The 12,265-nt window shown below is 43.5% G+C and overlaps 1 protein-coding gene across 3 annotated transcripts in view; it reads left to right on the top strand.

Annotated features, from left to right (window-relative positions):
• SNAP25 (synaptosome associated protein 25) overlaps positions 1–12,265 on the top strand; it is an 89,177-nt gene that overhangs the window by 44,993 nt on the left and 31,919 nt on the right. For all 3 annotated transcript variants that reach the window (XM_053284692.1, XM_053284694.1, XM_053284693.1), the window contains exons 2-3: positions 9,953–10,088; positions 11,716–11,757. In XM_053284692.1, coding sequence (XP_053140667.1) covers positions 10,017–10,088; positions 11,716–11,757 — 114 coding nt within the window. In that variant the 5' untranslated portion in view covers positions 9,953–10,016. The remainder of the gene's footprint in view (positions 1–9,952; positions 10,089–11,715; positions 11,758–12,265) is intronic.

Genomic DNA, 12,265 nt, shown 5'->3' with positions numbered 1-12,265 from the left:
GAAATTTAATCAGCAACAGAACTTAAAACAATTAGATACTCAATTTGAATCATATTGCATTCTTTGGGGCTGGTGTCTCATTGTGCATGGACTTTTGCTTCACCTTTAATACACTGTGAAACACTGGCTGGTATACTGGTACAGCCCTAAGAGTTCAAGAACCCATCCAAGGTTGGGAACACTGCACCACATTTTTGTGAAGTGTGTTTTTCTCTGTAAACATTGCTGTTTTGGGAGCCAAGAAAATGTTCACCAAAACTCTCTGCCTTCCATTATTTTACACATTTCTGCTGCTGATGATGCTTGAGGGAGGAGAGAGGGAATTCCTCCCCCTTGCAAAACCATCAGAGTGACACTTTTTGTGGGGTGTTTTGGGGTGTGCATTCAAATGCATTCAAATGCACATCCCATCACAAGCAATGCAGCGCAAAAGAATGACATCGGCATTTGGATGTACATTTGATTGCTGATCTGAATGTGGATGTCATTGCTGTGCATTGCATTATTTTCAGTGGAGTATGTCTTCCAGTGCAATAGTCTTGGCAACAGAGACATGCTCCCTTTCTCCCCTGCCCTGACATCTACCAGGATATAAACACCTTCATACCCTTTTGCAAAAGGGTCCAAACATTGCCCAAAAGGTAGGCTTTTTTCATGGGGAGTGGGGCGGAAATGTTCATTAAATGTTTCCCTCCCGCCCCAGTTCCGTTCAGCAATATAAGAAACTGTTTTTCAATCTACTATGGTGAGAAGCTATTTAAACATCAGACATTTGTTCAGATAAATGTTCAGAGATAGCCTCTGGATGGGGCAGTTTAGAAATGTAATAATAATACTATAACAATAGCAATAGCAATAGCACTTACATTTATATACCGCTTTATAGCCGGAGCTCTCTAAGCGGTTTACAATGATTTAGCATATTGCCCCCAACATTCTGGGTACTCATTTTACCGACCTCGGAAGGATGGAAGGCTGAGTCAACCTTGAGCCCCTGGTCAGGATCGAACTTGTAACCTTCTGGTTACAGGGTGGCAGTTTTACCACTGCACCACCAGGGGCTCATTAATAGCACAATAACAACAACATTAAAGTAAAGTTGTGCACTTGACTCATATTATCTCTCCTTCCTATAAATTATTATTCCCTTTGAAAATCACAAAATATGCACATTTCTGATCTATAAATATAGTTGTGTGTGTGATTTGGAATATTAAAAAAGCAATAATACATAAATAAATATACTTATAGCTGTTATTAATAATTGAATGGAGAAAATCATTTGATTGATTTTTAATTTTTTAAAAAATCATTGTTCAGAATGCACCCTATTTTTTATGAATAAAATTAATGAGGACCATGAAGGTCTCGGGCTTCTCATTGTCTCGTTCTTAAGTTTACCGTCATCGAGTCAGATGTATTCAGTCATTGTTGCCATTACAGCTATCTACATTTTGGAAATCATTTCTTTAATGAAGGAACATCAGGAACACCTTATCTTTCCCCCCTATTTGATCTTCCACAGCACAACTGTAACTGTACAACACAATGAAGCCATTCGCACACTTAAAAGTTGTGTTCTACTCAGGTTTGGGAGTGGTGTGCTCTTTCAATTTTTGGTTTTGTGGAAGCAAGGTAAGAGAAAAACCTGGGTAGAAGTGATCATGTGGAAGCAAGGTAGGAGGAAAAGCTACCCAGGTTTTCCTCCTACCTTGCTTCCACACAATCCAGCTTTTCCTCCTACTGTGCTTCCACTCAACTGAAAATTGGGAGCACACATAGCTCCCAAACCCAGGAAGGACACAGTTTTTGATTGTGTGAATGACCTCATTGTTAAGACAATCTGTTGTGAAGATATTAATTAGTAGCAAACTGTGTAGACTCTGCAGGGGCTGCAGCTAGAAATCAGAAATTAATCTTCTGTGTACCATACTTTCTGTAAATGAGTAACCGTTATTGTATTGCTTTTATATAAAGATGAGCCAATCCAAGCACCTTTAATTAATTCTTATATAGAAACTCTTTCCTTTAAGATACAGGCTGACATCTTGCCTAATGAAGTGCTTGTAGACAGACACTGTTGTGATAGCCTTTTGCACTAAGTCTGGAACTTGTGCTCCAGTTTAGTGTTGCACAATGCAAACCTACTTGTGTAACCTGTGTGCGACCTGTGTGGCATGTCTCATTTGCTTTAAAGGGAATTTTTGCACAAGAGCACCATTTCACAATTCCTCATTTTCAGCACAACAAGGTGATCGTCTTGCGCTAGTGCAACTTTGCTCATTATGCAAGCACGTCACTTGTCAGCCAGTCTGCAGTGCATTACAAATCTGAATGAACTTGTCAGAACAAACCATGTATTGCAAAATACTACTCTTGTTCTAACCCCTAATGTCTCTAAGGTGCTGAAAAGCCAGAATCATGTGTTGATAAATTCTTCCTCGCTATGGATAGCTCATTAGAAGTGACATCTCCAGGAATCATCAAAAGTCTACACTGATTCAAGACCATGCGTTGTAGCCAAAGAAATTTAGTCATGATTCAGTCATGATTTTAGTCATGATTCCCATTTGAAATTAATGGGACTGAGCTTAGTCACCACTAACTTGTCTAATCGATTTCAAAGTTTAGTCATGACTAACTTTCTTTGAATACAGCCCTATATAAAGTTTTGGTTCTGCATCACAAAATTGTTAAAGAAGTAATGAAGAGTTGACTCATAGGGCTGCTGTAACTTCTACAATATGCTAGATTGCAAGGCCTGTATCTTAATATGCATGGAAAAGGGAAATACAGGTCTGTTCTGAAGAGAGGATCAGCATAGAACAGGCCTTTGTATACAGTTCTAGAGATTAGTACATTTTTTGTAAAAATAACACAACAAACAGGTAGTTTTAAATATATATTGTAGGCACTGGCATCCCTCTTTTTAACACATACACTGCCCCCAAGGTGGCTGACAGCAGTTCTTAGTCGGGACTTCAGGAAAAAGGTAATATATTGGAAACTGTTGCTGTCCCGTCTCCTTCCTGCATTGGTTGCGATGCATAGATCTTAGGCGTGACTAGATCATTTGTTATATACTACATTGTAACTTATCTGTGGATTCCCTCATAGTGACAAGAAAAAGGCAATACCTTCTAAACTTAATAACTTGTGTCTTGTACTGTACACATTATATACTTTAGGAGTTCTTGCATGTTTAAGATTTATAATATATATTGCCAAAGTAATTAAACACCCCAAAATGAGTGTATTGTAAAATATCATCAAAGTTAACATTTACAACTGTTTATAGTTAACTCTTTGCACTTCAGACTGAATTTATGAAAGAATTTGTGGGAGGAGATGAGCCATGTTTTTCATTTTGAGCTACAAACATTGTAGCTCAAAATTCCAAACAAAAAAAATGAAAAGCATTTTCGTCTTCAAAGAATTTGCAGCACAGAAAGCCATCAACCAATAGCAAAAAGCCTTCTATTATTGCACCCTTTTCTACAGGGCCAACACTACCATGAAGCAGGATGAAGCAGACTGCATCAGGTGGTAGATAGTGGGCCAGTTTTCAGGATACTGATCATATCTCTGCTCCAGAACTGAGCTTCTCAGGCTTGGAGGCTGAAGAACTGGGCCAATTTGAGGTGACAAAAAGGATGTTCTAAACTGTATTGAAAAACCAAAAATTAACAGATTGCCAGGGCCACCCTTGGCATCCACCCAAGAATTCTGCAGGAATTCCTGAGCTTCTAGCAAAAATGTAACTTGTCCCTACAATCAGGGTCTGTACCAGAGGATTGGAAAGTAGCTAACGTAACTCTGATTTTCAAAAAGGGATCCAGTGGGGATCTGGAAAACTACAGGCTGGTTAGCTTAACAGGTAAATTGATGGAAAGCATACTCAACGACAGAATTGTTAAACAATAGAAGAACAGGCCTTAATGAAGGAGAGCCAGCATGGCTTCTGCAAGGGCAGGTCTTGCCTCACTAAACTTTTGGAGTTCTCTGAGAGTGTACACACTGATGGGGTCTGAGCTGTCAGTGACTGACCAGGAGAGAAATCTTGGGGTCATGGTGGACAGTTTGTTGAAAGTGTCAACTCTTTGCACAGCAGCTGTGAAAAAGGCTAATTCCATACTAGGAATCATTAGGAAGGGGAGTGATTCCTAATGATTCCTAGTATGGAATTAGCCTTTTTCACAGCTGCTGTGCAAAGAGTTGACACTTTATACTAATCTATGGTGCTGCCACATTCGGTCACCGGATATTGTACAACTGGAAAAGGTGCAGAAGAGGGCAACCAAGATGATCAGGGGCCTGGAGCACCTTCCTCATGAGGCAAGGCTACAACACCTAGGGCTTTTTAGTTTTGAAAAGAGGCGACTACCAGGAGACATGATAAAGGTCTATAAAATTATGCATGGATAGAGAAATTTTTCTCCCTCTTTCACAACGCTAGAACCAGGGGTCATCCCATGAAACTGAAGACTGGGAACTTTAGGAGCAACAAGAGGAGATAGTTTTCCACACAGCGCATAATTAATCTATGGAATTCTTTGCCATGGGATGTGGTGAGGGCCACTCGTTTGGATGGCTTTAAGTGGGGCTTAGACAGGTCTATCAAATGGCTACTAGTCTGGTGGCTATAGGTCACCTCCAGCCTCAGAGGCAAGATGCTTCTAAATACCAGTTGCAGAGGAGCAACAGCAAGAGAGAGGGCATGCCCTCAGAGGCATCTGGTGGGCCATTGTTTGAAACAAAATGCTGGACTAGATAGGCCTTGGGCCTGATCCAACAGGGCTGTTTTTATGTTCTTATGTACATACATGTTTCATTCATCTAGATGTTGACCAGTATCTCATACTTGACCCTCAAGACTGTTTGATATGAAAGAAAGTTTTTCTATAGAGTTTGTTCCTTTGTTTGTAGATCCATTCCCAGAATTTTGGCTTCTCTAGCATTCTTGTCTGGCAGTGGTGCTGTCTGCCTTCCATATCAAACCATTTCCCCCCTTGAATGCTCACTTTTCCCCCTTTACAAGGTTCACTGTACTTCCTCAAAGCATTTGCTATCTGTGGGCAACATCCAGACTAGTTAGTAATGACAAAGCACCACTGAAATAAATGAGACAAGTTAGTCATGGCTATCTTATTGGGACTTATTTGTGTCTAACTTAATCTGTTCAATATAGATATATTTGTTAGGACATTTTTCGAAAATAGGTAGATATAAATATTTATATCAGATTCGATTTTAAGATCTGCCTGACTGCATTTCATTTGGAATGTCTTGTGTATAGATTATACAAACACTGTGAGGTCATTCACAAAATCAAAAGCTGTGTTCTACCCAGGTTTGGGAGCTATGTGTGCGCCCAATTTTTGGTTGGGTGGAAGCAAGGTAAGATGAAAGCCTTGGTAGAAGTGGTTGTGTGGAAGCAAGGGGTGGGGGGAAGCTACCAAGGTTTTCTTCCTACCTTGCTTCCACACAAACAAAAACTGGGAGCTCTCAAACCCTCTGTGAATGTGTGAATGACCTCTGTGTTTCTTACTAGGAAGAAAGTTAAAATAAACCCCGTAATATATTTTTAAAGCCATGAATTTAATAGTCCATGCTGAAATGGAAATTACTTTCGCACATCCGCTCATTAGCACTGGGCAACTGTCAGAAAGTATTTCATAGTGCTTTATCATCCTCCCACTATTCTCTAATTCGCAGGAACTTCCCAATACATTATAACGCTGATTATCCTGATGGGCAGAGGAGATGCCTCAACCTGTTAGATAATGAGGAGATTCTCACGATTGGGCAAAAGCAGGCTAAGGGAGCCTAGCCCGCTTTTGCCCGATCATCTGCTGCCATGGGAGCCGCACAGCTCCCAGCAGCAAACCCGCCTAAGTTCCCCTCCCCTTAGACACTCGCTCTGTTAACCCCGTCTATTTGATCATGTATTGCTGCGGCGTGGCTCCACGCCATAGCAACACATGAGGAGATCCCTGGCGGGAAGCTGAAACAAGCCTCCCGGCCAGGGGGTCTCTCCAGGATGCCCCGTGCACTCGCATGGGGCATCCTGGACCTTCCAGGGGCCACGCAGCCCCCAATCCCTGCAGCCCTCACCAGCTCCATTACGGAGCTGGTAGTCATGTGGGCAGCTGATCCAGCCGCCTAGGGCTGTGGGCTTGCTCGTCTGCGGGGAGAGCAGGCTAAGCCTGCTCTCCCTGCAAACCCCATTTCAGCGAGTCTCACCGCTCGTGAGACTCACCTCATCGCTTTTTTCCAGTTAGTAAGGTCTTGTGTCTTCTCATCAGCACGCTGATATTAGTAGGATGCTGCACCCCTGCTTAAGGGTAACTTGTTCAGACTCCTTGCTGAGATGACTTTCCTCTCTGAGCATAAGTGTGTAGCAGATGTAAAACCATGAAGGTCATATGTTGGAAAAAGGCAAAGGCCGATGTCAGAAGGAACTGCAAAGCAAATGCAAGCAAGCGGTCTTCATGGCTTGCGTGTATCTGAGCAAACAGTTCTGGATCTAACAGAAAATCTCAGTGGGCTTTTTATGAATTCTATCTGTATTGCAATCAGTTTATTCATGGGGGAAAGTCCAGCTACCAGAGAACTATTTGGACGGGAGACACAGAAAATATTGATATGAACTAGCGGGCCTTTTAATCACTCTCCAGTGCAATATAGTGTTTGATTGCTAACTAAGGCCAGTTTGTCACGTCTGCGAGGCAACTATTATGTCAACACCCAGGTACTTGTCTCTAGATCAGTTTTAATTAATCGGGACATGTAAACAAAAAGAGTCCGCTCTCTCCCAGAGATGGATTTCCATCAAGGGAAAGTGAATGCTAGGGAAAACAGAAAATAATGTACAGAGGGAAGTTAGCCTCACTGAATTTTACACTCAGGATCATAATTTGTTTGTTTATGGGAGGAGTTATCTGTTATTGAGTTAATCCCATCAATTTAACTAGATGTTTCTGTTTCCTTTATGTATTTAGATTTCAACTGTTTGGTTACTGCTGGCTGCTCCCACCTTCCCTCTTTCTCCCAGTCCAACACAGATGGACAAAGAGTGTGACTGTGGTTGTTTGTTTGTTTGATGGGGAAAGTACTGGTTGGGTCTGCCACCTTCAAAATGCAGGACTTGTCCAGTGTTCCGTCTCATAGGGATTCCCAGATGTTGACTACAACTCCCAGAATCCCCAGCTACAATGGCTTTTGCTTGGGGATTATGGGAGTTGTATTCCACAACACCTGGGAATCCCTGTTAGCGGGAACACTGGACTTGTCCAGTGAAAAAATGAGAGCAGGGGGGAAGTTGGTTTGCTTTTATTTGGCCTGTTTTGCAGGCCTGGATGAAAGGACACTGAGTGCTATGCTATGTCCTTGTCCAGATCCATGTAATTCTCTTTCCATTAAGCTACATAATAACATCTACACACTCACCAAGATATCTTCAGAGGCAAATTCTCCATTCTGCCATTCTGATCATTGATACATTCTGTTCTTCGTGCTAGGTATGGTTTGGATCCTAAGGCTCCTTTCCTCCAATGGAAGGAGTTTCATCTGGAGAAAGAGCTCCCTCTTGGATCCAGCTCTTAGTGAACAAAGTTTTTAGTTTTGCAAAGTCAAGAACATTTATTTTATTCCTCAGATTTACTCTTATCTAAGAGTCCCCATTGTCCTGATGAGGGAAAGGTGTCTATGGAGAAGTAGAATGGCTTGCTTCCGTTCAGCTGAATAAATAGTCTTTATTATGATGGGAGTCCATTCTAAATCTTTTGGATGTAGAAAGAGTTGCCTTAATCAAGGATCTCAATGGGACACAAAGGAGGAGACAAGAAGGATATACCGTATTCTTTTCACGGGATTTCCAAATAACTAACCGGCTGACTAAATTTAGCTGAAGTTGTATGCTACAGCATGAATAGCATGATGGTTAATCCATCCCAGTCACTTAATCTCATGTTTTTACTGTAACTGAGTAAATGATACTTTACGGCCGTTGCTGTTGACCCTCCCCTCTCACTTCCTTCTTCCCTTTCCTATGAAAGCTACAAGATGATCTATACTAAATGGAAGGTTTTCTGGGTCAGTGATAATTTGACACACAGCTGACATGTCTCCTTAAACATGTTTTTGGCCAGCAGCATCTTCTAGAACAAACCGTTTATGGATTTTTCATGTTTCCTCCCTTACTTATGGTCACTTATATAAATGACCCCTAATAGACCCCATGTATGAGGGGGGAAACCCACAGAAAACACAAACAAGGACAAGAACACATGCATTATTCATGAAGGTGAAATAGTGCATTTCCCACCACAGGTTTATAAAAATGGAGGGCAGTTTGAGGCAAAATGACAGAAGTAAAAAATGTTTGCATTGTCAAAGACCAATGAGGGGCCTCCTCTGAGGAATGCAGTATACATGAACATAGCAATAATTTTTACTTTGTGGAGGTGGATGTGATGGAGAAATCCTCTTTTGGCTGGGTTCACACAATCGCAAGGAACCTGGTTAAAAAGTTAATTAGGATTAGTGAACCCTGTGGAGCTGATATAAGAACTGAGAGTTTCAGGGCTACCCTGGTCAAACTGCTCTGGTTAACCAGCATTTAATCAGGATAGATAACCAGGATTCATGCCCCTTGTCTAATTGTACCTATGCCCCTGTCTAGAAGCTCCTCTGCTGTGACAAACCTGGAAGAAAAGCACTCCAGCCGGTTTTTCTCTGCTGCATAGTGAAGTAGGGCAAAGAAGGAAAGGAATGGTTATGCACTGTGTATCACCCACAACCAAAAGGCACATTGTAGTGGCTTCTTCTGCTTGGCAAATGTTAGCAAGCATCATTGCTGTCCACATACATGCTGGCACTTCCTTGTGAGTTGGAGGCTAGCAGGGAAGTTCTCACATTCTTCTTTCAATGGAGAAGACTTTTCTGTGGACAAGGACTTGTTTTGCAAAATATGTTGTAACAGACCAACCCATAGTCAAATAATCTCTATGAAAGTTCTGACATTTGGGAGGCACTGGAATAATCAAAGCTTTGTTATGTATTATGTTTCTTATGTTTGCTCTCTCTGTGCTGTCATCAACATTCAAGAAGTTCTGAGTTGCAATGGTTCCAAATTTGGTGGAGTTTCTTTCCTCCTGTGCTTTTCATTAGATTCGTTGTTCAATAACGGTTGACATGGTCTTCTTTTCACAGAAATGAATAAAGCACCAAGCATACATTTGTGTTCATATTCAGGAAAATGACTAATAGGCCAGAAATCGAACAACATCACTATGAGTGATGATCTATGATGTGTTCTACAGCTTGTGGGAACTGCCACCATCAAATGATTTGATGGTTAAGTCTTTTTGAAAGTACTAGCATTGACGCACAAATAATTAGGAACAATAAGGGTATTCACACAACTGGGAGGCAAGAGGATGGGTGGGTGGATGGGGGGAAGGCTGTGCTAAACTTACCTTCCCGCACAGATGATCCTTCAATGTTGGTGGGAAGTGGGGATGTGTCCCAGTCTTTACATATCCCACAATGCACCGCATGACGAGCATGATGCATTGGGAGATACTCCTATGAGATGGGCGCTCTAGCTGCAAGCAGCCTAAGCAGTCACATGACACCAGCTGGCATGGTCACATGACTGTGCCAGCACGCTCACACCTTTTACCTCAGTAAAAAGCTGGGTCAGGTAGGCAGGCAACACCGGGATCTGCGTGGATCCCAGCGTTTCACACACACAGCCTAACCCGGACTGGGCTACCCTGCCTGGGTTAGGTTGCACATATTGGCGATAGCACGGATGTGTTGGCGATAGCACTGATCTAACATGGTTTTCAAAGTATTCGCTTTAACACATAAATGACGAGACTTCAACAAGTTTACCTTCACTTCACTGAACTTAATGACTTTCTTTGTGTGTGTTTTTGTGTTCCAGGCTTGCAGGCAAGGCAAAGGAAACCTCTTGACCCAAAGGCCCTGCCAACACACTCTCAGCCAAAATGGCAGAAGATGCTGATATGCGCAATGAGCTGGAAGAAATGCAGCAGCGTGCTGACCAGATGACTGATGAGGTGAGGCAAATGTGACTGAAATTTTGACCGGAAACCTCAGTCTCCCTCCAATAACGATAGAATTAAGATTCACCTATATGGTCTTACTTTCCTGGTCGTACACCCAGTGGTAACTGAAGACCTCTGTGCAGATGAGGCAGGGCACCAAATGCCTCCCCCTTGTGTACACTTTCATCCCCCTCTTTTCTTTTTTTTGTATTAAAGTGGTGGACTGGAGGGCACCTTGCTGCTTTGCTGGCACCCCAGAAATCTGCTGCCTCAGGTGACAGCCTCGCCTCACCTCATGGAAGGGCCACCCCTACATACACTTGTGATCCTTTTAATAAGAGATGGTGTTGTTGGGTTTCACTTAGGAGCTTTTGTGTGCCGAAAAAGTATTATTCCACTGAGTTATGGCCTTGCCCATAGAAGGGAAGGTGTGGAAAGGTTGTTATATTCTGCCCGAGGGGAATGCTTTTCCAAGTTGCATTGACAGGAATCTTTGTGAAATCTTCACTAAGGAAGCAAGCATGTCCTTGACAACTTAATTGGAAAAGTGTGGCTTGTACTTTCCCCAAAGACAGAGTGCAAAATGAGTCTGTTTACTATCCCAGTTATATATCCCCCTCTCAACAGACAGCAACTAACCATAGGTCTGTGTGTGAGTGCTTTTTTTAAATACTAGTGGGCCCGGGCACAGAGCATCTGTGCCTCAAGCGGGCCCGCCGCCGCCACCTCTGGCCTCCCCACGGCCAGGCCAGGCCGGGCCCACCGCCGCCACCGCCTCTGGCCTCCCCGCGCCCGGCCCGCCGCCGCCTCTGGCCTTCCCGCAGCCGGGCCTGCCGCCGCCGGTCTCCCCGCGGCCAGGCCCGCCGCCGCCGCCGGCCTCCCCGTGGCCGGGCCCGCCGCCGCCGCCGGCCTCCCCGCAGCTGGGCCGGGCCCGCAAGCCGCCAGCTCGGCTCCGCCTGGGCCCGCTGCCGCCTCGCCCGGCCGGGCCCGCCACCTCGGCTCCGCGGCCACCATGGCCGCCCACACTCCTGGCCCGCTGGTTCTCCTGGGTTGTGCCGCCAGGACCAATCAGGCGCCCCCACAGCCCAGCCAATCAGCTGGGCTGCCGGGACGCATTTCTCCTGGGCACACCCAGGAGAAATATATATATAGATTATTTTAAAGTTTTGTGATCCACCTTGAGTGCTATTTGAAGTTGAAAGATGAATTCTGAATTCTCTAAGTGAATAGATAGATAAGGGTATATTGAGGAGGGCTGAATTCTTGCCCTTCTCATTGGAAAGCTGTGGGACTTAGCCCCTTATGTGCCATACGTCACACCAAACTCCCTCAAAACTGCTTTTCACCTCTGCTGATATTACTAATCCCAACCACCATCACCCTGAAATAGAAAGAATTTTGGCTGTAGAGTTCTTGCTGTCTTCCATGTGTAAAAGATGGGTAAAGGGTCTTGTCCTGATCAGTCAGACCCAACCTGAGGCCCTTTTAGCTCATGTGGTAGGAAGGGGAACTGATCTGAAGACAGCCTTTATCTTCTTTTTCTCTGAACCCATTCAATAGGCTGAAGTTTTGCATGTTTTGTAGCTGAAAAGTCTTTACCAATTATAATTCTCTCTCTCTCTCCCTCTTCCCTTCTCAGTCACTCGAAAGCACACGTCGTATGCTGCAGCTTGTTGAGGAGGTAAGGATTTTATTATTCACCCTTAATTTCCATGGAGATACTGGACTTCCTGGAGCAGCCAACAGCTTGCAAGTGTTGGTTCTTCTTTGAAGCCTATGAAGAAAAATACAACTAAGCTCATTCATCACTCCATCGGGAATGTTAGATTTATGTTATGACCATCCTGAACATTGTGGTTTCCTTTTCCAAAAACACTGACATGGTTCAGGGTGAATTCACCTGTTCAGCCATCATAATAGTCAGAGCACATCATGTGTGGTGCCCCCAATATCCATATAGACTCACGTGAAAGGTGATTGCTTCTGTAACTGGCTTACCAATGCCACACTTTGAAGAAGTTCTTGCAGCTGCCTTTTTGGTTGTGTAGTATAAGCATACATATTTACCAGAAGTGGTCCCCTAGCATGTGCGCCTGTGTGCATGTTGGAGGATGTGATACATACAAAGACAGCTGCATATATGGTAGAGGAACATATAGATGCCCTCTTATTTCTTTCCATTTGTAATC

The sequence above is a fragment of the Hemicordylus capensis genome, chromosome 1, assembly GCF_027244095.1.
Source record: "Hemicordylus capensis ecotype Gifberg chromosome 1, rHemCap1.1.pri, whole genome shotgun sequence".
Taxonomy (NCBI): domain Eukaryota; kingdom Metazoa; phylum Chordata; class Lepidosauria; order Squamata; family Cordylidae; genus Hemicordylus; species Hemicordylus capensis.
This window is presented reverse-complemented; position numbering and strand designations above follow the sequence as displayed.